General features: G+C 47.0%; 1 protein-coding gene across 2 annotated transcripts; it reads left to right on the top strand.

The window, feature by feature from the left end:
• The first annotated feature begins 379 nt into the window (after positions 1 to 379).
• On the top strand, positions 380 to 24,835 carry LOC144150067 (sulfotransferase ssu-1-like). Of its 2 annotated transcripts, XM_077681866.1 has the most exons (4): positions 380 to 510; positions 13,194 to 13,251; positions 16,077 to 16,291; positions 23,404 to 24,835. In XM_077681866.1, the coding sequence occupies exons 3-4, from the start codon at positions 16,091 to 16,093 to the stop codon at positions 24,145 to 24,147; spliced, it is 945 nt and encodes a 314-aa protein (XP_077537992.1). In that variant the 5' UTR covers positions 380 to 510; positions 13,194 to 13,251; positions 16,077 to 16,090; the 3' UTR covers positions 24,148 to 24,835. The 2 variants fall into 2 exon arrangements, with proteins under 2 accessions (XP_077537992.1, XP_077537993.1); XM_077681867.1 differs by lacking the exon at positions 13,194 to 13,251 and having other exon boundaries at positions 385 to 510.
• Positions 24,836 to 27,169: the final 2,334 nt, after the last annotated feature.

The following is a 27,169-nucleotide window of genomic DNA, read 5'->3' as shown; positions in this document are numbered from 1 at the left end:
CAAAATTCGCTATCGGCGTCGCGTTCGCTGTCGATATTTTTATCTTCTTTTCTCTCCTGCGAAGGACGTTGTCGAGTGGCTGAATTTGCCGACAGTACACGGCAGTGGAGCAGAAGTAAAAGATGTTGCTATGTTTATTTTCTCACAGGGATATGTTTTTATTGTCTGGAAAGCAACGTTCTATCCACTTGGTTCAGCAAACATTTCTATCCTCTGTCCAGCTGCGCGTCCCTTCCATAAGCGAGGCTTATACGCACTGCACCGAACTAGGCTTGAAGAGGCGAATGCCAAGCGCACTCGTCGGCACGCACGCAAACACCAAAAGGGAAGGGTGTTAATACAGCGTCGCAGCGGCGAGGACGAACGGGGGGCGTAGAGAGTGGCGGAAGACCTCGCACTGGCAACTTAGCAGCCGAGCGGCGCGCTGCTCTCGAGGTTTCTCTCGCAAGCTCTGAATTCCTGCCGTAGGATAACAGCGGGGCAACGTCGCTCCTCGGCTGCGCGCCCAAGGTACGTGGTTACGAAGTCGTTCATTTTTCTTTGCATACCTTTGTTCATTTGCTTTATTCAAAACTTATTGACAGTGCTGACTGATCGCTGGACAACTACCTGCTCCGATGAGTATACGGTTTCACTCGCTCGTGTCAATCCTTGTCGGATAGCTTGGGATTGAATGCAGGCACTGGTGATATTATTATTTTGCACGGAATACCGAATACCTCTGAAACGGGATGGCAGCTTTCTTAACGTGTTGGTGGGTCAAATTAACCTTACATGTAGCTGCTGCAGTAGTATTGGCTAGCAGCCCTAAACGCCAATCCGTATAGAAGCAAAACACAAAGGGTATTCTGGGTAATCTAGTCGCTCCAGTAGCACAGTTGGCAGAGAACTCACTCTTTATGGAAATGTTTATATGTGTTGGATTGTTTTTCTCAATTTGCTTTCCTCTGTAACATTTGTTTGTGTTTTATTTGGACAAGAAATGAGATAAATGTGATCTCGTATGCTTTTCCAGCGTCTTGAATATTGGCGTTCGTTCTCTGATCACTCACAGGACCACCAATTTGCAATGAGGATATGTTACATGCATAGCGTGGGGCTAGGTAGCGGCTGTTGTGGCTCCACAGATAGAATAAGAAGATGTACGTAGTGTAGTGTTACTGACATGGCGTAAACGCTCTGGATTTAGCATAAAGTGGTAAACTTCCCATTCGCCTTAAATTTGTCTGAACAGCCCTTTCCGGCATACGTGACGGAGGTTGGAATATCAGGAGCTTTTTTTTTTCAAAGAAAATACAGAAGGCTCAGCTGCTCTGCTCCTGCACATGGCCGTGTTACTATGCAGTTGTTTGCTCGTATTCCGCTCGGTCCGTGTGTTTTCTAAACAAAACACTAATTAACGTAGTAGTTCGAAAATCCTACCTCCTTGGCACACCGAGGCCACGAAAGTGCCTGCCGGCTAAAAAGATGAAAAACGCGCGAAAGAATAATGGAGCACGGCGCACGCTTAGGCATGACCATCCAGTGTGCAGCACGACAGAAACTGCACGCATACATCAGTGACAATATAAATACGTAATCGATAATTCGAGGATAACCAATTAGAAACGCGCCCTTAAATCCTTTTTTTATGATGGAAAGGGAAATTCAAAATAAAGTTAAGTGTTTGAGACAGGGACACCGAAGCGTACACTTCAATAAAAGATGTCATGTCGGCAGCTTCAAAGTCCGCAGAACGGTCAAAAAAGGACGACGAAAACGACACGCGCTGTCCACACTTGTGACGCGTGAACAGTCCGAACGCGGGAAAATTGAATTGGATGAAAACAACATCATTAGAAAGACAAAAATCTTTTTTTAAGGAAAACGTTAACGGTTGGACAGCGCAATGACAGGAGGACTACATGTGGAAAAAGAAAAATGTTCGCAAGTAAAAAAAAACAGAATGACGTGGATGGGGAGAGGTGTTGTAGCGTTCATGAACACTAAAGAATTTAACATTTAATACATTCAATTTGCTTATGTAACATCATTATTTCACTGTTGTCAAGGTCTGTGGATTGGTATGTTGCGCACAGTAGAATTTCGGAGGTAATGACGCTAGCAAATGTAACCGATAGAAAATTTATATATATATACATATATAAATATATATATATATATATAAATATATATATATATATATATATATATATATATATATATATATATATATATATATATATATATATTTATATATATATATATATATATATATATATATATATATATATATATATATATATATATATATATATATATATATATATATATATATATATATATATATTGTAAGCGCTGGTCAGGCCCACGACGCCAGAGATATATGCCTCCGGTCAATACCCCGGTAGTTGTACAGCAACTGCATGTGCAAAATTCTAGCAGAAGGGTACGCGCCAGTGGACTGGTATTTCGTAGGCTTGTTTTCAACACGCTATAATGCTTCATCATCGTCATTAGTTTTCTATCATCATCAACGCCCGTATTGGTTGTTCTTTGGGGGCTCGCTCTTTCTAAATAAAGACGTCCCCCAAGACTCCTGTTGAGTGCCTGACAATATATATATATATATATATATATATATATATATATATATATATATATATATATATATATATATATATATATATATATATATATATATATATATATATATATATATATATATATATATATGAAGATTTGTTTTGACACTGCTGGGAGCTGTATTTTAGAACGTGCAGGATTCACACTGCGCGCATGTTTCTAGTAATAAATAGTGGTACAAGCAGCGACTTTGCCAAAGCGGTTATTACAAAAATTCGATGAAGTGTCCTTGGAGTTGCTTCAAGCACTCTAGTTTTGGATGGACGGTAACAGGTACCTGCATCACTGAATAGAGCACGCATACAGGAGGAACATTGGAAAATCCTTGTTGTCCGGGTGTTAGCTCCCAATCGAGAACAACAATAAGGCGGTCGGGCACGCGGGGCCCCTTAAAGGCAGTCGGAAAACGCTCCTCTCAAACCGCTACGTAGGCGGAAGAGCCCTCGGCCAGGTCTGTGCTATCGCGATCCCGTTGGGCCTGAATCGCGGTGGCCTTGTCGAGCGTTGACGAGACCACGGGGCGCCTCCAAATTAATGCCGCTTCCGCGTTTCCGGCCATTGCGCATTTCCCCGCGCTCCCTCGCATAGTTAGCGTACGCCTCCAATTAGGCACACCCACGGCACTCACACATGCATGAAATTGCTCTGCAGTTGTTTTGTACGCCTTATTGGAGCCGTGATCCCATCCGCTGCAGCAAATAGTGCTCAGGGACGACTGCACTGTCATCCATATACGTCGAGCATAAATTTCCATGCTAATACACGCACGAGGATAATGTATGCCTGAAATCGCGTTCCCCCGTTGGCGGCGACATAGCAGCCAAAACCATCCCTCGCTATGTGCGTTGGTCAGCCATCTGTTGTTTTTTTTCATTGCGCCTGCAGCCAAAATCAACAAAGAAAGAAACATTTTGTTTTTTTGTTGTTTTGCCCAAAGTTTCTGCTAAATGTGTGACCAATAAAATTCCGCAGCTCCGCCGTCTTTTTAAAATAGACTTGGAATAATCTTTCACAAAAATATTTTTTTAGCCAAAGAGCACTTTCGAACTTATTTAGCCAAACAGAGATTCGAGCTTTCAGCACCTTTGGTTATCTACGTTACAGGCCGGCACGCTCGCTGAAACGGGGCGCACCTAGACAATTGCCCCACATTTATCACTTGTATTTATTAGTAAGAAACTCTGACAACTGCCTTCTTGACGCTATTCGGCCGGGGTAAACCCATGCAGCAGATTCGCGTTGAGCGTCAGTCGAGACGAGATAAGAAAATGCAAGAACGCGAGACGAAAACGAAAGACAAAAATGCGGGCTACAATAAAATGGGTGCACGCTGTCCCACTGATTGCGTTATCTTGGAGTGTGCCATGCGCCTGGTCCGCACACAAGTGGCGCGTTTATTGATGATGCCGCGGAAAGTCAACGTACATACGCATGCCATTCGCCATACTTACTATACGGGCAGCCCAACACCCGCCATGGGTTAGATATGCCAGAAACATTTGGCAGTTCCACAAAATTTAACGTCGCTGCAGAGACTACAGTTACTGGCCGATTTTTCGACACTCAAGTGTCCGACGTTGCACCCGACACGTCGGGCAGTACAAGAAAAAAAAAGCATAACCAGTTCACGAAAACAAACCACCACTGTAAGTTCCGGCTTGAAAACTCACCAATGTGTTTATACCGGGCACTGCCTTGCCGTAGAAATAGGTCTGATTGATTTGATTACCAGATTGAGCAAGAGGTACGCTTGCACACGGGCGTAATGACGTTGTCACTGTGAATAGGAGGCAGCACCGTGACTGATCGAGTTGGTTTAGAACTAGTTACCAGCGCAGCCTTTTGCTCGTCATTGTCGGAGCCTGAGTCATCTTCGAGCACCTGCGAAACTATTTCGTCGTCGGTGAGTCCAGCGCAGAACTCGGTCGCTTGCGAAAGACCACTTTTCACTAACTTGATTAGGGCGATCTTTTTTCCTAACGTCGACCGGCTGTACTTTCCTCGCTTCTTAGCCTTTGGATTGGAGACGGACGAGAAAGGCGGTTTCGGCGCTATCGTTAACAGCTGGCGATGAAACCACGATAGGTTCTTCAAGCGGCAATGCAAACAGCCCAGCCGAACGTATGCGAGTGAGCGGACACCGTGGGGCCTAGTGACTGACGTGCTCTCTCCACGCTGGTCGCGGTGCGAAGCCCTGCCCCTTCAATCAAGGCTGTATGCGCGAGATCAGCTGGCGATACGCATCCAACTCGGATTACTGGCTGCTTAAAAAAAAAAGTTAGCGATGTTTTGTGCTGGTTTGTTAGCTTTGGTTCGGCAGTAAAAGTCCGGAAAATTGAAATAGGAGGGTTCTAAATGTCCGAAAGTTTTCTCGGAGTGATGCGTTGACTCAATGGACCGCGTGACGGTGCCACGGCAGAGTAGGATATTCAGGCGGATCCCAAAAGAGGGCGCCCGAGAAATCAGTCCGCAACTGTACAACCTTGTGTAAGTACTTAAATGAGCTATTTCCTATCGTACATAGCGCGGACATCGAAGGCTGGTTCTAGGCAGGAGAAATTTTTCACATCAACAGGTATGTTAAAGTCTGTGTTAATCCAGTGGTGTTGTTGTTGGGCTCTTCATTAGGCCTACCTTTGCAGTTACTCTGCAAAGTTGCAGTTACTCTGCAACTGCAGTTACCTAACTTTGCAGTTGGTATATGTTACTCATCTCCAAACTGTTGCATTGGTGCCACTTGTACGGCATGAATGAATTAGGACGCTAAACCGAAATGTCATGCATCGTAATGGCGCTCCTTATTTCATGTCACGTTAACCCAAAATTTAAACGCTGCCCAATAAACCCTAATTTCTGAACAGACGATCGGTTGGCATGCAGTTCTTCCCCATAAATTAACTCCCCAGTCTCGCTTTTATGCGCAGATGTTTAGCTATTACGACGAATAGGGTTTGTACATGGCTCGTTATCATCTCATTGTTAGCAGCACTGGCTTGAAGGTGTGCAGGCAACCTGCAAGTAAAAATATTCACACCAAGAAACATGCACAGGGCGGATACGCCCACGGGCAAACATGCCCGCACGTCAGTGCAGACACGGAAAAAGGAAATTGGGAACGAAGCAGTGGCAGTCCGAGCGTACGTGCTGATTTTGAGCACTGACCTTGAAATCCGCGGGATAAAAAGGGAGACTATGGAAGCGTAGCTGCCAAACTGCGTTTACGCATTTCTACTTTTTTTTATGCGGTGCACAGTATAAGGTCGGTTCCACCCATCGTTCTACAACAAAGTATTTTGCAAGGAATATATAGTGATTAGGTAACTGCGAGCAACCGGCAGAATACAACCAGTACATACTATTCAAAGTTGTCTACTAACCACATATTTTACAGTATTCCTGCAGTCAAGCTAAGTCCTTACTTTCATACCGCCTTTTCGGACACCTATGTTACATCGATATTGCTTGACGCTTCAGTTTACTTCTCGTTCTGCTTGGTGGTGACCCGCATAATAGAGAGATTTCTCATCATTAGAGCTATGAACTACATTTGCAAGTTTCTACTTGCAAATATCATGCAGTTTATCTCACACGAAACATTCAGTGGTCCTCTCACATCACTACCGCCTGTGCCAGTGCCTCAGGATCATAAGGAGATCTACGCAGCAACCTACATTCGTCTGTGCCTAACATCCAAAAATTAGGTTACGAAGCATTGGACCACCCGCAACTCGAATTTGCCTCACCGCTCTGATTCTATCACACCGACTGCCTAAACACTATGGTCGAAGCAGTTCGAATCAGGGCTTCCTTTTTCATTTACTGTTTAGTGTAACCCACTGTTACTGTTTAGTGTAACACAACTTAAAAAGGGCTATTTCCTTCAACTCTGGTCACTTGCCTCATCTTTTATGCCTCTTCACAGTTACGAACACGCCACTAAAATAACACGAATAGCCATTGAAGAACCCTTATACTTCTTAACTATATTGCACACCCAACTGAGTTTCCGCGAATGTATGGCAAAACAAATTGTTTGAGCGCATCCGCATTCCCCGTGCCACTTCTTTTTTTAAAATGTCTTCTTGTGGCCGATTTCGCCAAAAAAGGGGTTTCGTTTTGGAGCGCCACGGTAGCGGCATGCCAGCGACTATGGTTGGTACATTGACGTGTTGAGGAGGATTTGAAATGGCCCAGAGAAGCACTGTAGCATCAGCGCAAAACGACAACCAAAATGACGGGGCCGTGCACGCCGCTTTGTGCCCTAGATACAGTTCTCCTCTGGGCCATTTTCTCTCTCCCTCCACACCTCAAAGAGACGGACCTGCCGGAGAACGCAAGCATTGGCATCGCGCTACCCCGTGGCTTCAAAAGGGCACCCCTTTGTTTTGGAAATTTTGGCCCCGGATAACATAGGTATCGGGCAGTAAACCATAGTACATTTTAGAAGCTGCAGGCAGCAATGTGGAGGCAACATTGAGGTCGACCGTATGCCCAATGAGGGTACCAAACTCTCGGTTAAGGAAAGCGAGAATAGGCGCCGGGGAATTGTGGTCCCACCTGCCGACAGGGGAGGTGGAAACGTCTTTTCAAAGCTTCCTCCGGTTGAGTTAGGCGTGCTCACTGGCCGGAATATTGACCACAGTGAGCACCCAAAGTTCTGGATGCAGCATCTGAAATGAGTTATAGATTCGTTCTTCCTAAAGTTGGTCTGATGTTTATCTTTACAGGTTTATATTTCAATACGCTCTTCTTGTTGTTATATATATTTGCGCGTTATTATGCCGTGAACACCTTAAAACCATTTTTCCCCTTCGTTTTTGTTTGAATGTTGGTCGTGCCTTGTCTACATTGTTTTCATTATTTATGGCCCGTCTTTTAACAATATCTGGATTATATTATTCCTTGCTGTGCCAATTTTTGTTACACATCTTGTATCGTTTGCAAACTGTGATGGGCTCTGAATTGCGTTTTTTTTAGATCTTGATACTACATGCTCTTGCTCTGCTGTACTCATTGTCAGATTTTGCCCACCCTTACGCTTTATTTTCGTATTTCGCGGTAAAACTAGAACTTCTATTCGTCTGCCCCCGTAAGCCCGCTGCGGAATTCTCGTTTTGTTTACCGGCGGGACGCGAAGTTGGAAGCCGCGAGTGCATGCCTCGCGTTCCTTCCTTTTGTGCTTTCCCGATAACCTTTGTTGCGCTGGTATGCGGTCAGCTCTTCCCGCGGGTCGGGCGGCGGCCGTCCTTGGCTTCGGGAGGGGATTAGTCCCGACTCCCTCATTGTGCCGGCGAGCGCCCGTAGACGAAGGCGAGGCGGCGAGACGTTAAGACGTTACTGTAAGGCGTTAGTCTAGACCGCTCTAAGCCGTCCGGGGTTGGCTTTTGAACAAGATACCGCCCGTTCAACCTAGTGGGGTGGCCGCTCCTCACGGTATGCGACTTTAGGTAGCCGAGGCCTTGCCTTGGCTTAGCGGTGGCAATAGCGTTCGCGGAAAGCTGACTAGGAGTGGCGTGAGAGAGATTATCGGGTCATGTGACCGCGGGGGTGACATGTTTACGATTGGTTAGCTCTTTTTGTGTGTGTGTTTTATTTGTTTGTAGTGGACCAATCGGGGCTTTGAGAGCTGATGTCACCCTGATGTCAGCCCGGATATCCGCCTGACATCATGTGCACTCTCGCACCAGCAGGGGCGCTGCCCAAATCCTATAAATGCTAGGAACCCCATTACCGGGGGTCGGATTTTACTTCTTGCAGGCGCTTCGCGCCATCGGCTATGCCGAGCGTTCTTCTAAGATCCACCACTTGGGTCCATTCTCGTTTGTAGGTACCCTGTACCTTCGGCTATGCCGAGAGTTGTAACGAGTTACCCCATTTTATGTAAATATTGTAAATTTCTTTTGTAAATAGTACTGCCTATAAACTCCAAGTTATATCGTACCCAAGCCTGCGTCTAATGGCTACCGGAATCCAGCAACCACCGAACCCATCGACTCCTCGACGGCCGCCTCCGGCGGCTTAACAGATCATCGGCCGCACTGGCGAACATCTCGTCTGGTCCTCATCGGCTGACGGCGGTACGAGCGGATCCACCTTTGGGGGAGGAGTGCGAAGGAAAACTTTACTGGCGCCGCCGACAGGATGGGAGGCATGCTGGTTATCGACGGCTTGCTCTACCACCGAGACAAGGTGCTGGGGGAGCCGATCAAGCAGTTGGTTTTGCCAGTGGCGCGTCGCCGCCAAGTACTCAGACTGGCTCACGAATCGCCCTGGGGTGGTCACCTAGGTTGTCGAAAAACGAGCGCTAGAATAAAGTACAGCTTCTATTGGCCAGGCATGGAGAAGGACATCCAGGAGTGTTGCAACAGCTGTCACGGTTGTCAGGTGAGGTGAGGCCGGCGACTAACAGACCGCATGCCGATAGCTCCGCTAAGCCGACCAAAATACCCATTCCAAAAAGTGAACATCGACGTGGTGGGGCCGATAGACCCGCCTTCGAGACGCGGATACCGATACGCGTTATGCGTCGTGGACTTGTGTACTCGTTGGCCGGAGGTGGTCTGCCTAAGATCATTGACCGCGAAGGCTACCTGCGACGCGCTGCTGACGGTGTTCGCTTGGACGGGAGTCCCGGAAGTAGTTAGCTCGGACTGCGGGACGAACTTTACCGCGCAGCTCACCACCGAGTTTCTGGCGCGGCTCGGGTGTTCCCCGCGGTTCTCTACACCCGACCACCCTGAGAGCAACGGAGCGGTAGAGCGTTGGAACCGGGTGTTCAAAAATATGCTTTTCCATGTGGTAGGCGAACACGCGGGCGAATGGGATAAGTTCGTCCCATTTTTGCTCTGGGCTTACCGCGAGGTGCCACATGACACAACCGGGGTGTCCCCATTTCGGTTGTTGTATGGTAGAGACCCGGTCGGCCCGCTAGCTATTCTCCAACGCTCGTGGACAGGAGAACAGGCGCTCCCGATCGCCCTAGCTGAGAGCCCCGAGCAATACTTGCTAAAATTGAGGCGAAAGCTTCAACAAGCGGCCGAAGCTGCAGAAGGGACTAGCGCTAAGCGCCAGCGCGAATACGCTACCCACTACAACCTACGCACTACCCCGAAGTCCTTCGACCCCGGGGACCAGGTGCTAGTGTTCGATGATAAGCGACCCGGAAAGTTATACCCTAAGTGGTTGGGTCCGTATACAGTCAGGGAGAAATACAGGCAGCATTCCTACTACGTAGAGAAGCCGGAGGGAGCACGTATGCTGGTCCACGGTAACCGACTGCGACCCTACACCTGCCGAGTGCAGAACATTGGCGTCATATTTCATGACGACCAGGACTTCGGAGAAGTCGAATACGTGCCCAGGAAAATCGCTGCGGCTGAGGTTGCCCCAGTGCTTCCTGAGGAGAAAACCTTGCACCTACACCCGGAGGATAGGGTCAGCATAAGCGAATTGTTTCAGCACTACGCCCCCCTGTTTTCCGGAAATTTAAGAATCGCTAGGGTGGGAGAGCACAGGATTAAACTCATCGAGGGCGCGGAACCGAAGCGGAACCGTCCGTACCGCATGCCGGAGGCATTGAAGGGAGAGGTGACGAAGCAGGTGAACGAACTGCTAGAGCTAGGCCTTATACACAGGTGCGAAAGTCCTTCCGCCCACCAGTTGGTGTGCGTTTCGAAGAAGGATGGCACGATAGGAATGTGCGTCGATTATCGGAACCTCAACGCGATCACCGAGCTCGATGCTTTTCCTATGGGTTGCCCTCAGGAGTTGGTTTTGTAGGTAGGCAAGGCACATTTCATCACCTTGATCGACCTACGACGCGGGTATTGGCAGGTACCACTGGCGGAGAGTTCTCAACTGGCCACCGCGTTCGTGTCGCACATGGGACAGTTCGCGTGGCGGGTGATGCCTTTTGGTCTGCGAAATGCCGCCGCCAGCTTTCAGCGAATCATGAACCAGCTGCTCGCACCTCATGAGGGTTATGCTTGCGCGTACCTCGACGACATTGCCGTTTTTAGCGAGTCACTGCCCGAGCACCTGAGGCACTTAGACGCCGTGTTTGCGACGCTCGCCTCGGTGGGCCTCTCGGCGAACTTAGAGAAGTGTCAGATCGCGCAGTCTTCCATCCGCTACCTGGGTCACGTGGTGGGTTCCGGGAAGCATGGCCCCGACCCGGCAAAGCTGGAGGCGATCAAAGGGCTTAAGGTACCCCAGACTAAGAAAGAGCTCAGGAGCGCGCTGGGCCTGTGCGGATATTACAGGGACTATGTACCTAACTTTGCCGCCATCGCGAAGCCTCTTACTCAGTTGACGGCTAAAGGCACTCCCTCTCGCATCCCATGGTCTACTGAAGCCGATCATTCCTTCAAAATGATAAAACGTGCTCTCTGTGATGCCACCTCCTTGACACCACCCGATATCACCAAACCCTTTTGGCTGTTTACCGACGCGTCAGCCATTGCCGCGGGAGCCTGTTTGGCTCAACTGACCGACGACGGCAAGGAGCTGCCGATAGCATTTGCCAGCCACCGCTTCACGCCCACGCAATCGAGGTGGTCCACCATTGAACGCGAGGCATTCGCGGTGATTTGGGGTCTGAGGAAGTTCGATACTTGGGTATTTGGCGCCCAAGTCATAGTCGTGTCCGACCACAACCCACTCAGTTACCTCACCCAGACTGTACCGCAAGGGGCCAAGCTCACGCGTTGGGCCTTGGCATTGCAGCGGTATAACATTGTGGTAAAACACCGGAAAGGCGAGGCACACGCCAACGCGGATACCCTGTCCCGCCTTCCGAACGAGTGCTGGAATGAGGTGCAGTAACGGCTCTGACATACGCACTGGCCGGGGAACAGCGTGGGGAGGCCACCGGTGCCGGTGTGTGTGCGAGTGTGTGCGCGTAGACGAAAACGGAACACTGAAGAAGTGGCCGTATGAACAATCGTCTAGCCAGCGGCAACCAGTGTACCTCTGGTGTTTCTATGTGTTTTTTTTCTGTTCCTTTTGTCTAGCATTGCGGTATTGTTGTTTCAGGGTGTAGCGTGTCTCACGTTATATTGTGTCATTTTTAGTTTCAGTTCTAAGCCCTGAACTGCGTGAAAAACAATAGCTACATGCAGCTGACTTTTATTATTTTTTTTGTTCTGCTAATACTGAGTTCAAGTTATTGCAGAATCTTGGCATGGGGGTGTAAGCCCGCTGCGGAATTCTCGTTTTGTTTACCGGCGGGACGCGAAGTTGGAAGCCGCGAGTGCATGCCTCGCGTTCCTTCCTTTTGTGCTTTCCGGATAACCTTTGTTGCGCTGGTATGCGGTCAGCTCTTCCCGCGGGTCGGGCGGCGGCCGTCCTTGGCTTCGGGAGGGGATTAGTCCCGACTCCCTCATTGTGCCGGCGAGCGCCCGTAGACGAAGGCGAGGCGGCGAGACGTTAAGACGTTACTGTAAGGCGTTAGTCTAGACCGCTCTAAGCCGTCCGGGGTTGGCTTTTGAACAAGATACCGCCCGTTCAACCTAGTGGGGTGGCCGCTCCTCACGGTATGCGACTTTAGGTAGCCGAGGCCTTGCCTTGGCTTAGCGGTGGCAATAGCGTTCGCGGAAAGCTGACTAGGAGTGGCGTGAGAGAGATTATCGGGTCATGTGACCGCGGGGGTGACATGTTTACGATTGGTTAGCTCTTTTTGTGTGTGTGTTTTATTTGTTTGTAGTGGACCAATCGGGGCTTTGAGAGCTGATGTCACCCTGATGTCAGCCCGGATATCCGCCTGACATCATGTGCACTCTCGCACCAGCAGGGGCGCTGCCCAAATCCTATAAATGCTAGGAACCCCATTACCGGGGGTCGGATTTTACTTCTTGCAGGCGCTTCGCGCCATCGGCTATGCCGAGCGTTCTTCTAAGATCCACCACTTGGGTCCATTCTCGTTTGTAGGTACCCTGTACCTTCGGCTATGCCGAGAGTTGTAACGAGTTACCCCATTTTATGTAAATATTGTAAATTTCTTTTGTAAATAGTACTGCCTATAAACTCCAAGTTATATCGTACCCAAGCCTGCGTCTAATGGCTACCGGAATCCAGCAACCACCGAACCCATCGACTCCTCGACGGCCGCCTCCGGCGGCTTAACAGATCATCGGCCGCACTGGCGAACATCTCGTCTGGTCCTCATCGGCTGACGGCGGTACGAGCGGATCCACCTTTGGGGGAGGAGTGCGAAGGAAAACTTTACTGCCCCCATTACTCAATACTCCACACGGGGACCTCTAAGGCACTCATAAATAAATAAATTTGTACGTGCGCTACAAGTGTACAATACAAGGCAAGATTTGCCCATGTTTTTGTTTATATCTGATGATGTCCTATGGTTCCATGTTCAATGCCTGATTTCCTACAGGTGGAAGATGAATCGCCACAATCAACTTAGATTCATACATAACGTACCCAACAGCTTAAATCGAACGTTAGTTCCCATCCCCTATACACCTGTTGCCACGGCCCGTGTTCGAGAACACTTGAGCCATAAGTGCGTACTCGAAGTAACCACGTTGTTTTTTCGCTGTTTTTTTTTTCAGGACCTACTTCCCTCTCTGTTTGTCAAGTGGCCGAGCGTTCTTAGCGGTCGACCTCGCCGTGAGTTTCGATAATATATCTGACACACTCATCTCATACCAGCGCTCATCAACGACCTATGCAGCGAAAATTTAAAATTACCTGCGTACTCTCCTCATGCAGAAAAACATCGTTCTGCCATTTCCCCATTCATTTTAACCTTCTTTACCGCCGGAGTAGCGTTACTACCCAGAGGTCGGTCATTGCCCGCATCTGTTCAACGTCGCCTTTCGTTGTCGCCAGCCACTTCTCGACGCCGTCCCTCGTCTCAAGCATGTTATCTGCGCTGACAATATCCTCGTGGCTGACCGCGGACTGTAGCTGGTTCCTTGTATATCAGTGCCACAGGCCTCCGGCTGACGTTATTTCGGAGTACGTCTCCGCGGGCGAACTGCACTTCTCGTTATTTAAAATTGTCCTGCATCCTTCCCACTAAACGTTCCTCTCAGTGGCGTAGCCAGAGATAATTATCAGCGGTGTTATACGCCGGCGTTAAAAAAATAAAAAAAATAGTGTCCTACTGACCATTTTTTTAAATTTTCGGTTTCGTGTTTTATACTTGTTACATTTAAAGTCATGGATAAAGTGTGTGGAAAGCAGGCTGAATGGATGCGCCAGACACAAAATTTAGGGGAGGAGGCGGTGGTGTTCTGACACCGAAACCCTCTATGGCCCTTGCCTCCTTACGGCAGAAAGTACGTGTTTTGTGAAACTTGGGGTATATACTCGAAAAACAAGGTCGCGTAAGACGATGTAACTTACGACAATCGGCCGGTGTCGTGTCTGATAGCCCGAAAGAGACTTACTGCTGTACATCTATAACAAGCATTGTGTGCGCAGTACCAACAACAGAGTGACCTGGTACTGCTATCTTTACGTGTACTTCGTAGCTTCTATGTTTACCCTTTCATTCATACTTCTTTAAAATGAATATATGCATGATATTTAAGCGAAAATAGCTCGTGATCCATGATTATAAGCCCTCCCTAACTTGCGTTTGCTTTTGCTACCCTCCACCTATTGCAGAGCTGGCTGGTGTGACATCATATGTTCAGTTGCGGGAAATGTGGTAGTGGGTCGCAAGGCCATTTCGTTTTTTTTCTTATTTATGTAGCTTAATTGCGCGACGTTTGTGTTAAAAGTGGTGTCAGTATGATTCTAGCGAGACAATCTTTCGAATGAAGCATTTTGTGTTTGGTCTTCATGCCCTCTGTGAGCCACCCCACGAGACAGTACTCGATGGTCGCCGCGAGGCACGCTCTCACGAGCGGTCGGCGTTGTCTCCCTTATCGGGTTTTTTGCCATTTTTTTCTTTGTCCTAAAGCCACTGCTCGGACCGAGGCGCTCGGTGGTTACCGCGACGCACGTTCTCCCGGGCACTCGGTATTTTCTGGTATTTTTTCTTGCAACGGCGAACTCACAGCCAGTAACAACAGATCATCTGTTAATAAAAGAAAGGACTCTCTTAATCCGGCACTTTACGCAAAATGGTGCAAAATGTAAGGAGGCTGATTTGAACCATTAGAAAACATAGGCACCCGTCTCAGTCACGGTTCTGGACGAAAAACAGCGCCAGAAATTACAGCCTCTACTCGAATCTTGTACATTTTGCTTCAGGAATTATTTTAGTACAGCTAGTGATGATGCTATTTCACAGAGATCGGTTTTTCGTGAAGCCCGTACGTGCAACTACGCAAAAGTTTTGTTATGGAGGAAACGTCTCGTTCTTCTCCCGCCCTTTTTGATGCTTGCCTTTCTGATATTTTTTGGCAGCGCTAATTATAAAGAACCTAAAAGAAGCGGTGATTTAGGCTAGAGCGCTTCGGTGAACGTGAAAGTTGAAGGGTTATGAGGAGATAGTAAAGAGAATGTGTTGCTATCACCACACAAGCAACACTTGTTGAAGGCCAGCCACAAACTGTATGTACGCTTACAATCAGCCACAAAATTTTATAGTTACGGTGACCCTGTATTGACGATGCTTAATAGCTCCCGAATACTCGAATTCCATTTGCTGTTGTCACCGGGGTAATTTGAAACAGGCAAACTCTGAAATAGTATATTGTATATTCGCGGTTTAGCGGAAACGATTTTTTCCCATTATCTATCGGACGGCTTCTATCTCAAATACAAAAGTAATCACTGTAAGTCATAAATGTTGCGCTGTGAAAACGTGTTTGTATGGTGGTGGGTTGGGCGTGGAGAAACTCAATCGGAAAACAGCACTGTGTCCTGCAGCCAGAAAAAAAGAAAACACTGCGGTACATATATCATGAAAAACGGACATTCAATGAACGAGAGATATATAAATGCTTAAGCTTTTCTACGTGTACTGATGTATATTTTGCTTTTCCGCCTGCAACGCCTAATGTGGAACGTATTTTCTCGAGAAAAACAACTTATAAGTTAAAGGCAATCGGTACTTCATTCGTTGACATCAAACTCCTTATACTGAAAACGAAAATATGTATTAGCACCAATAGGTTATTGTAAAGTGGGAAAGATGCCACAGAAAGGATTTAACATAACTCAGTTCCTGTACAACAGGCGTTTTGAATGAGTATTGTATAACGTCCCTCGGCCGTTGGTCTATAGCGCCCAAGAAATACATTTCCACCAACGCGTATACAAGCAGTAGGAAAGCCAACTTAATAGTGGCTCCTGAATAGCAGGCCTGCGTATTAACAGCTTTAGTCGCAATCATCACTTCCGAGTTGAAAAATTCTTATTTTTTGAAAATTAGAAAAAAACTCCCAAAATCAACGTATCGCATTCCTTTGGGCTGAAACGGTCCGGTTGTTTCACGTATTTGTGATGTGGTTTATGTCGCGCCTGCCTATTCGCAGGGAGGCTATTCACCATGACTTCTACCGACGACGACGTTTTCCGAAAGGTGTACGGCCTGACCGTGAGCTGCATATTCAGCGACGACATCCTGAAGGCGGCCTTAGCCTACGAACCGAGGCCCGACGACGTGTTCATCGTCTCTTACCCCAAGTGTGGCACCACTTGGATGCAGCACATAGTCCACGCCATCTACAACGACGGCGTACCTCCGACGGTACGGTGGGGTTAAGAGCAACCGTGCTTTGTCAAATGTCTTCATTTTGTTTTAAAAGAAAGCGGTGTTTAAAGGGACAGCAAACCGATGTTTGTTCAGGGCATGTTCTCCAGCTGAAATGAAAGCCAGCGTTCTACGGGGGTAACCGCAAGGAATTTATAAATAATGATGAGGAAATAATTTTAATTTTGCTGTATAATTTCTGAAGTCCGAAAAAAGGCTCCGTGCAGTATCTACACGTGGCACTTCCATACGTGTACAAATAATTTTGTCGATTTGAGCTCGTCATTTAAACACGTATAAAGGAATAGGAAAGGTTGCACGCAATTGTAGCTTTAGCAGAGCACGCGTTTTTTTCTTTTGCCTCTTTTGATCTCAAGTGCAGTTAAAAGCACGTCGACGCACGGCTGAGTGTCATGCTTACAGAATTCCTTCTCGCGGGACACCTATGGCTCAACTAAGAATTCCGATTTCAAAACATCGAGTGGGCTATCAGCACGACCGTAAGGAGTTAATGTTCTTTAAGTGATGCCATTTCATTTGGGATAGAGCAATTGTACTCGACAAAAATCAGGCGCCTGTTCCTTTAAACTCATCTGTTCTCGGCGAAATCCGTCCTAGCGAATTACAGATCCCGTATTGACCCTGCTATAAATAAACGGAATGCGGACTGTTCTAATCTCCCTTACGAGCTCCGTCCAGAAGCACTGCGGCACTCCGGACGTGAGAGTAGCTTTCCCAATCCATTAGAGTTCAAAACGAATCACACTGTCATGTGAGACAAGATAGTTGTGCGCTGCTGCCCATTGGTTTGCATGGTGAACCTTTCGCCCCACCTGAAGAAAACGTGTGTGGACACTGATTTGGCACCCATTTGTTCGAACGAAAACAATTAAGTGAATAGTACTATCCTTCACGAAAACATCGCAAAGCTGTTTGTACTAAAAGAAACAATTTTCTAAAAGAACTGTCGTAACTGTTACGTCGCAAGGCGCATGAAAATTTATTGAATGAATTATTTGCAGGCAAGGGTGTAAGCGCAATATCGGGTCCTTTTGATGTCGTAGAGGGTGCAGATTTTGCACCTGCTATTTCTCGGTTTTAGACATTTTTTTTCTTCTTTGAAAGCCGGCGGCTTGTTTTGCGGGGAGCATTTCCCAAACCATTAAGTGATATTACACACAGACCAACCACCGCTGCGGCTGCCTCTGTGTCCATGTTCTCTACGCTCCTCCTTCGCTCTTTGTTTCCACTGGAACTCCTTCGGCCTCTTAACAGGCGAAAAATTCAACCCCAACGCAACGTAGTATTCCCTCCGTGCCTCATTGAGTTTTCTTCATTTTCCCAGTGCAGTGAAATTTACACGACGCGGTGTATAGTGTACCTTCCGGCGGCAGTCGGTGCCCGTCCGTCTACGCGTCGCATAGACTGAGAGAATTTAGGCACCAGTTTCTCGCCAATGCTCAATGGCTCTCAATCCAATTGGATATCTTGGAAAAACGAATACTGCAATTGCACGTTACGTTGACTTTATGCTAACGCCCAATTTTATTCACTTGTCATAAATAGTTCGTTTCCAGTGAAGTTGTACAGGTTCCAGGATCCCCTCTCTCCTGTAATTAGGGGCGTCTACGAAGACAGTATGGTCACGAATGCGGTGTAACTCTTGTTTCATCGAACTATCGAGGCAGATATTATGATAAACAAAATGGCCGCTAAAACAATATCAACTTCAGGCGTTGCTTCTTCTTACTTTCATAATTATTTAGTTTGTAGTGAAGTTGTGATTATGGCGCCACTCTCGTCAGTTGTCACTACATGAGCTTGTACGTAAGGGAGGGAACCAGCGCTATGTTTCTCCTCTGGAATAAAACTGTAGTCGTTACAAGTTTATTTCACCTTACTAGCTACAAAGTATGCTCAATCGCAAAGTACAAACAAAGTGGTTTGTTTTGTGCACTACTAGCACTACTAGCACTGCGACCCTGTTATGGCGTATCGTCGATCACGTTGATGCTCTCTTTAACGGCTAGCTCCGTGTATAGCTCGATAGCACGTGACGTACGAGTGTCCGTATGGTATACACACATGCAACTGTTTAGCTGAAGCACAGCAGACCTTCGCTGCTAATCCTCCTCCACGGAGTGCAAGGGCTGGTGATTGTTTTCCTATTGGTTTCGCAGACTTGAACACCATTCATCTGCTGAATCGTTGCTTGAAGCAGATGTTTTATATTTTATTGGATTAAGGTTGCACGTCGCAACAAAGGAAGTTCACGCGCTTTGGAAAAATGAGTTGGGGACGAGCTTATATAGTTCCTCATATGCGGACTCCGAGGAACATTGAAGATTATACGGTAATTCCAATCGTCACTTTTCTTGCAAAACGCGCTCTCGCAATTCTACGAAGCTCGCGCTTTGTCTTTCGCGTGTCCGATTTGTCGTGCCGTTCATGACGTCATGGAGTACCCTTTTTAGCTGCCGGACGCCACTGCGTGGTAACGGCGCTTCCCTTCCCTGTGGTGCATCTCGCAGTTCAGTGTTTGCACGTGACGGTTATGTCTTTTTTAACTTTCTAACGTGTTTGTTCCAGTATTTGGGAGATTCATTTTGCTTCGACCGACCTAGAAACAGTAACTATGTGGCGTCGGTTTCAGGGTTTCCTGAGAACATGACAACATGTTTCCACGAGAACTGGTGAACCAGCGGGCACGGCAGATTGTTAAAGGCGTTCGAAACTGCTCATTTCAGTTGAATGACACTCTCTTCGAAAGCATTCGAGGCGCCAGTGTAGCAGGGGTTTAAATAGCGCCCAGTTAACGTAGCGCACTCTGAGCAAAGGAATTCAAATACCTTAGCAACATGCGAACTTACGGTACTCCGGTGGCTTGTACCGGTATTTTACACAAAAATATGTTCCCGTGTCATGTGTGCCTCTTAAGGAAATAATGAAATGGTCTTGGTTCTTCTACTGTGCAAGAACACTATTTATAAGCCGGGACAGAAGTTCTATCAGAACTGGAGCCTTGGTTTCGTTCTGCTAAATGTTGGTCTTTTGAACACAATCGGAATCCCGGCCGCGATAGCAAACCGTCACGTGTATATAAGCCGGGATTTCGTGAACAGATGTATGTTTTCTATTTTAACAAGAATGAAACATGCTGAGCCAAAGTGCTGCAGTATTCACCATTCTTTCTCAATTTAGCCTCAGATATAACCACGCATTCCCCTCGCAGTAAAAACAAAACACGATTTAAAGTGTTTTAGAAAGCCTGCAATTGTAGGGTATTACATGGGATGTAACTAGGCAAGGGCACCTCGAGGTCGCTTTTGTATGTTTAATTTTAAAACATCCCAGATGGTAATATCCCTTTAGGAACACGGCATGGTAACAAATGTCTGGTTCGGGGTTTCCGCATAATTTTAGAGCGCAGCCCTTCGGCGGTCGTCTATGGGCTCAGCCGCGTTGTCGGCGTTGGTGACAAACGATGGAAAGACCGACGAGAGAAGAAAAAAAGCGAAGGATGAAAGAAAGCAGAGGAGGAGAGTCTAGCGAAATATTCAGGGGAGGCAAGTGGCGGTGGCGGCGCGAGCCCGGGCTTTCCGAAAGTGTGCGGTTGGAAATAGGAGGGGGCAGTATGCTGAGCTCGCACGAGGCTCTCGACTGAGGGACGCTTGGCGTTCGCTTAGGCGTTCGCTAAAGACGGACTTCGCGGTCCCTTCCTGAATCTCAATTCGCGCCGCCGACGTAGAGGCTCATCATCGCGGCAACGGTCTGAGTGCGGCATCATGGCCACCATGGGAGCAGTCAAGAGTTCCTTTCGAACAACGTGTTTCCGCTCGCGTACTAGCAAGCATCACTCTTAATTATTGGTAGTGAGGCTGGCCAGGCAGTGAGCGGAAGCGCTTTGTCCGGTTGGGTGAAATCAAGACAGACGGATCGCGTGCACTAGCGAAACGACACCAACGAGAATTGCTGTACTGGATGAGCGCAGTCTGTCTTGATTATTATCTAACCGGCCAAACAGCTTCCGCTCACTCACTAGCCAGCCTCACTATCAATCTAATAGTGACTGTGGCTAGTCAGTGAGCAGAAGTGGTTCGGCCGACTGCGTGAAATCAACTATGACTGGTCTCATAGCCGCCTTGTTGCAACACTATTTGAATCGTTTCTCATCCTCGCTGCCATCGAGAGCACCCACGAGTGTGTGCTGCCTCGGCACACTGCGGCTGCACCTATATATTGTATTCGGGAGTGTCGTTATCGCCAGCCATTTTTTTTGAACATATAAACGGTATAAACAAATGTTATGAACTAAGACAAGAAAAAAAGTAGCATTCTTCACGTGACCATTCTCTAGAGGAAATACGGTACAAAGAGGGTGGCACAGGCGGCCGCTCCCGACGGAAGACCCTATGACGTATCCGTGGGCGGTGTATGTCTTCGCTCTTAGCATTGACGTTATTGCGGGCCCTTGGTGTGGAGCATCGGGCCAAGTTTGTTTGGCTATATAGACACCCCCCCCCCCCCCGGTACGTGTACGTTCAGACGACCGCACGGCCAGTGCCCGACCACTCGTCAGTGGCGGTAGCGGTCATCGCGACGTACTTGTCTATGGCTTTCTGTCGTTCTGCTGCGGCGCGTCTTGCATAGCGCAGATAACAACAAGGCCTTTTTTTCGGTAGGTAAATCTTGGTATTGGAACCAAACTTTACGAGGCATGCTCTGTGCATGCTTTACGTCCATACTCAGTAATTGTTAATCGGAGACGACGCTTAATGCGCCAGCCGGAAGTCGAGCTTGAAGTACAGGTCCGTTCCCTCCTGCGAATTGCTCACGCAGTATTGTTCTCTGTGTGCAGTCGGCGCATTGAAGACTATATTGAAGCTATATGCCCTTTCAAAGCCGGAGTGGGTAGCTAATCCAAGTATGCTGCGGCGCTGGTCTTGGCCGTAGAAGAAACGGCGTCGTGTAATGGCGAAAGGCAAAAATCAGGGGTACCTTTTAAAGTTTCCGCAAAAAAAGGTTTACAGGCAACGCTACGTAACCTCATTGCTTGAGGTAGAAACGTGACTAATTTCACGGAAATTTGTTTACCCCAGCCACTGCGAACCGTTTCCAGAGTAAATAGCGCATGACCGGAGAAAGCTCGTGCTTGACGTGGAACAGTACCTTAGGACCTGTAATAAGACTTCTTTGCTGGGTAGTTTGTTCACGGTTTTATAAAAAAACAATTACTGCGTCGCTCAATGGCAAGAGACAGGAGGGTGCGAAACATATGCCTACAGTTTCACAACTCCATGGTGGGACGCGTTTTACTACTAGCTGCCATCCACGCTAAATAAACACAAGCTGCGCCGCTTGCGCGAACTAAAATAGCAGTCACATGTTCTGGGACCAAACAAAGCCCACGCATCAAAATGAATTGCAGAAATTTCGCGAATTTCAAATAATGCACAAAAATACCGTCGCGGTTTTTTTCCGTTTCACCTACCTTGCGTTATCTCGGAGGCATTAAATGTCTCACTCCAGACAGTGTAAATAAGTTAGCGCGCGTGATCGGAATACACGTTGACTAAGTTAGTGATTCTTCGTGTTTCTTTTTACGTTCAGCACGCATGAAATCGGACGATTAGGTAGAACCGCTATTTAACAAATAATCATCTAACTACATTTATTTATGTTTGTTTCCCGCAAAGGATGATGATTGCAAGATCTTGCTGTCATTACCAAATGGGGTGACGTGTGTCCCGTTTTTTTCTGCATGCCTTTATTTCATTAATTTATATTTACTCCCAACGTTAAATGTATTGAAAAGGCACTGAACTGCGCGCTTTAAGGAACTCGACAGAGAATACTTACCAATTGAAAACACAGGTTACGTTAACACTCTACCGAAAATTTTAACCCATTGTCCGTCTATCCGTGCCACCCTTACCCTTTGCCTTACCGTTGAACCCATTGTGCGTCTATGGAAACCAGGTGCAAATCTCCGCAAAATGCGTCCATATTAATGAGCCTTGTAAACAGCCCCAGAAGCGTCCGACGGATTTACCTAGCTTTTAGTACATCTAAGTACCCCACAAATCTTCTTGCACTTCGTTTCAGCTCACGTATCCGCTGACAAAACCCCTTAAATTTAAAAGCAACGAAGCAAGCCCGACAAAAACAACACAAGGTTGCGTAGTCACACGCGCCGGCCCATTTCTGTAACGAGTGGAGCGCCTAGCGGTGGTGCCATGCTTCCAGCGGCCAGGTCCTTATTGTGCCGCTTCGAAAGCGGATATTGCGAACATAATTCCTACACGGGAAGTATCCAATGTCAACTTCCTGCTGGTCCACTTTTACTTTAGTCTAAAAGCTCTTACCATTTCCTTAAAGTTTACATGTCGGATTAAGGTGGCTGCATACTTAACCCGCCATGGTGGCTCAGTGGCTACGGAGTGGTGCTGCTCAGCACGGGGACGAGCCCGACCGTGGCCTGCCGTGTCCCCGTGCCGGCCCCGTGGTCACCGTGGCCACGGGCGGCATGGCCGCCGCTTTTCTGATGGAAGCGGAAAGCGAAAATGCCCGTGTGTAGCAACTTTCGGTGCACGTTAAAGATGCCCAGGTGGTCAAAATTAATCCGGGGCCCTCCACTACAGCGCGCCTAATCGCTGGCGTTGCGTGGGCGCGTAAAACCCTGCAACCAATCGATTGTTGCATAACTTAAATTAGATGGTGGTTCACACTATATAACGGGTCGGCTTTGAGGGTATTTTCACGCTGTCTAAGAGATTTATTGCAATGGGCCATTCTGTTCCTGGTGCATATAAACTGAATTGAGCAGAATCTGGCCGCCAAAAAAACTTCTTATGGGAGGGTTATTGACTATGACGCCAGTTTAATATCTTTCGCTGGCTGACTGGCTCTAGATGTCTGACTGGAAGGACTCCTACCTCTAGTTGGTTTAAACACGTTAGAAGTAGTACCATTAAATTCCGTGTAATTTTATGTGATTTCATGCAATACCGAGTAATTGTGTGAGTGACTCATGAATGAAACCTGTTTTCGTATTTAGAGATAACACCTCAGTGAAAATACGAATGTCATCCAATTTTCTACCGTTTCAGGACATTGGTGACTTCATGCGACGAGCTCCTTTTCTTGAGCTGATTGGTCCCGAGCCTGTGATCAACATGCCTCGGCCAGGAGGTATTAAGACCCACTTCCCCTACAAGCTCCAGCCATATTCAAGGCACGCAAAATACATCTACATCTCAAGAAATCCCTACGACTGCTGCGTGTCCTTCTACCACCACACGAAGTCATTTCCGTCCTACCGGTTTGGAAACCAACCTTTTGACAAGTTTTTCGACATGTTCATGGAGGGAAAGGTCGATTTTGGGGAATACTTCGACCATCAGCTGTCCTGGTACGAGCACAGAAATGACGACAATGTTCTCTTCATAACGTACGAAGAACTGAAGAAGGATCCTCGAGCAGGCATTTTGAGAATTGCGGACTTTTTAGGGAAAGAGTACGGCGAGAAGCTTCGCGAGAAGCCGGAAGTTCTCGACAGGATCATGGAAACAACCAGTGTGAAATCGATGAGAGGTTTCAACGAGGAGTTCAAGAAGTGGTTACCGCAAGCCACTAAAATCACCCAGTCTTCAGCAGTGGCTGAAGGCTGTGGTGCAGAAGCCACAGATGGCGAGGATAAATTAATGACCGGTGAATTTGTTAGAAAGGGAGTTGTCGGTGACTGGAAGAACTATTTCACCCAGGATCAGATCAAACGAATGAAGGAAAAGATTGCGATGAAGACGAAAGGAAGTACTCTAATGAGTCTTTGGAAAGATGTTGATCTCCCTTAAGAAGATAGCACGGTGCTGAGCATTCCGGGAAATAGAGGATTACCGTGTCTTTGGTACACAAGTGTGATTCTTCGTAACGTATGAGTAAGCATCCATTATCTCTCTCTCCCCGGAAAGGCCCCTTAGAGCTGTACGGACGTCTTATTTCCTGCACAAGCTTTGAGTTTCTTGCACAGCATGTTGTATTCACGATACATCTTAGTGTGAAGTGTAAAGTGACTAGTTATATTTTTAAGGATATGCAACTTGACTTCCCGTTGGTGCCCCAATGCGGTAACATCACCCACGCAAATACAGCCTGAAGCCTGGAAGCGTTCTAGTGTGTTGGGCTTCCGTGCATGACTATAGCAAAAATAATGGGACTCGTTTATTTTTCGTATTTAAGAATATAATTGTTCTATTATAAGTCACTGCTGAGTGGTTGGTAAGTTACCGAATTTAAAAATACATATTTGTACATTTAGTAGCGTATTTTGTACCTCACAGTGTGTATTAGAATAAATCGCGAAAAAAACGTTGTTCTTAAAGTCATACCCTGGCCTTTGAGAGTAGAAGCAACTAAGACACAGGTGCAAATAATCATGCCACATTTGCTCTCTCAATTAAAGTTTCAGTATCAGTGCTTATGCGTTCCTTTTATGTTTAGTATGGAATTTCTTGGCAAATAAATCCTGTTTCCGTATATTTACCAGATGATGATTTCTATTACGCTATAGTGCACGTGGTGAATGCAACAAAAATGATTAAGACAATTTGAACCCGTTCAGTGGTAGCTCTCTCAAAATAAAAAGGAATGGTTTTACATATGCTTGCATTTCAACCTACTGCCAAGAGACGCTGACGGGGATTTCCTTAGTCGGGGCTCTTGTTTGCACTGATGTTACGTCGATCGCCCCGAAAATTGCATCCCCCATGCGGGATTCATTGGTTTGTCGTTCTCACTCTGGTCACCTGATTGAGCTGGGTATCTGGATCAGGACTGTCGAGGGAAGCGTTTCACTGCTAGAAGGCGGGGTTGCGAGGTGAAGGCAAACTTTGGGTGCATCGGCCTGCAAATACCATGTAATACGCGAGCCAGCCCCATGAGAGTAAACAATATCTGCAGGTGTGAGGCAATACAAGCCAGCCCTGATTACATGCTTATTAGTGTTTAACTGCACGTTAGCATTCAAGCTGTACAGTGAACCGGAAATAGAGGCCCCGCCACTATAGCCCAGTCGAGCTTCTTTCTAGGATATCATATTTTGATAGTTGGTAGAAAATGAAAATATACGGATACAGCGCGAAGACCGCGCGGCAAAAATATACATACGAGCGTTGACGGACAACTGGCTTCTGTTTATTGCGGCAAGCAATGGAGGGAACATTTGATATGATTTTCCACTCGACGTCATGAAAGCGATAAACGGAACATTAGAGAATCAAAAACAGGCTGCAATAAATGATGATGCAACGACGACCATGGCACAAGATGTTAAACGCACTGAACTGGCTGTGATAAGAGTCTACTCCTCCGTCGCGATATTCAGTGCCAGTGGTAACAAGAGCTACTAAACGGGTGTTGAACCAACGGTGAACGTCGTTACCGATCACTCTCCCTTCATATTGTTCCCTGCTTTCCCGTGTCCCGATACATTTAAGGTATCTGCTTTCAGCGCTCGTCTTTCTGTTTTAACACACAAGTGTTTTATGCCTGGGAACACCAAGATCTCACCGGTGTCATATCCGTAACGGAAATGGCATCGCCAGAAAAAGTTCCACAGAGGCGGCTCCGTCCGGATTCGAGCCACGAGCGATCTCGCCACAACGGGGGGTACACAGCGCTATGGACACTGCGCTATGAATTCCATCGGAAGTAGAGCTACGAAGGCGCGTTATACCTGCCCCACTGCCTCTCCATTAGGATGGTGCTGCCGCCAAGGAGAGGCAAAAGAAGTAGTTTAGGATGACGCTAATGAGCGCCGACAGTTGTCGCCTCGATGACAACGTCTTCGTGTACGCGGGACGTGGTTGAATTGAGGCACCCTCTCCACCTACCCCTTTCGGTTTCGGGTTCGGTTAGGTTTCGTTCGCACGGGGCTGTAGTTTCAGTCGGATTATCCCAATATTCTGGCCCGTGCAGTCCAATGTCTAACGATGGGGCGTCTAACGGTGACATAACGACGTAATATAAATAGCAATGTGCAAGTTCATGTGGATGCACAATAAACATTTAAATGGTACTGTGAAGGCACATTGCATTTCCCTTTTATCGATTGCATGAAACAGGTATCAACCACCTTTTTTCAAAGTCCTGTCGTAGCGTTGTTTTCGAGTATTTCCAGTGTTTCTTAGCGGTGAATTTGGTTGTAGGCCGCCATTCACACAAAAAGATGCCATGCTGCCATATACTTAATGACAAAGAATCTGGAGAGGCGCGCCAGCTTTGTCCATATGACTTAATAACTCCGCATTTCGAAGTTTGCGATAAATGTGTTTTCATTGGTTTTGGCATGAGCCCTTTTTTAATGAACAAAATATTATTTCCTTTGTACCTAGGATGATCAGACATCCCGCATATACCAGGTCAGTCCGGTTTTTGTGCTCCGGATCGGCCGTACATCTTTTTGTACCAATAAACAAGCCTGTCCCCTTCTCGGAGGACACGGCAGTTTCAAAATTGATGGCACGCAAGTCGACCAAACCAAAAGTGAGCCAGCTCTCTACAAATAAATGTAACAAAAATGACCTGAAGTAGTTTTAAACTATTAACAGGCAAAATAAAAATTAGATGTATTCTTACCGGAGAACTCAATGATGTTTTTTGCCAACGACTACTTTAAAGTTGCATTATTTCTACAGTGGACCATTGTTAACAAAACATTTAAAAGCGACTAGAAAATTGGAAATATTCTGATATATGTACAGTTATTTCAGTCACCGAGAGGAAAGAAAGGTAAAAGGGGATTTGCACGCTGCCCTTAAATTTGTTGCGTAATTTTTGCACCTCGAAACTGAGGCTGTATTTTTCTGAAAACATGGC

Source organism: Haemaphysalis longicornis, unplaced genomic scaffold (assembly GCF_048455015.1).
Source record: "Haemaphysalis longicornis isolate Haplotype H1 unplaced genomic scaffold, Haemaphysalis longicornis Haplotype H1 scaffold_8, whole genome shotgun sequence".
NCBI lineage: Eukaryota > Metazoa > Arthropoda > Arachnida > Ixodida > Ixodidae > Haemaphysalis > Haemaphysalis longicornis.
Note: the sequence above shows the minus strand (reverse complement) of the source record. Positions and strands in the feature narration are given on the sequence as shown.

Excerpts from the sequence above, each read along its gene's own strand:
- LOC144150067 (XM_077681866.1), top strand. The coding sequence starts at position 16,091 with ATGACTTCTACCGACGACGACGTTTTCCGAAAGGTGTACGGCCTGACC. Across the intron at positions 16,292-23,403 it reads ACGACGGCGTACCTCCGACG|GACATTGGTGACTTCATGCG; the intron begins GTACGGTGGGGT and ends CTACCGTTTCAG.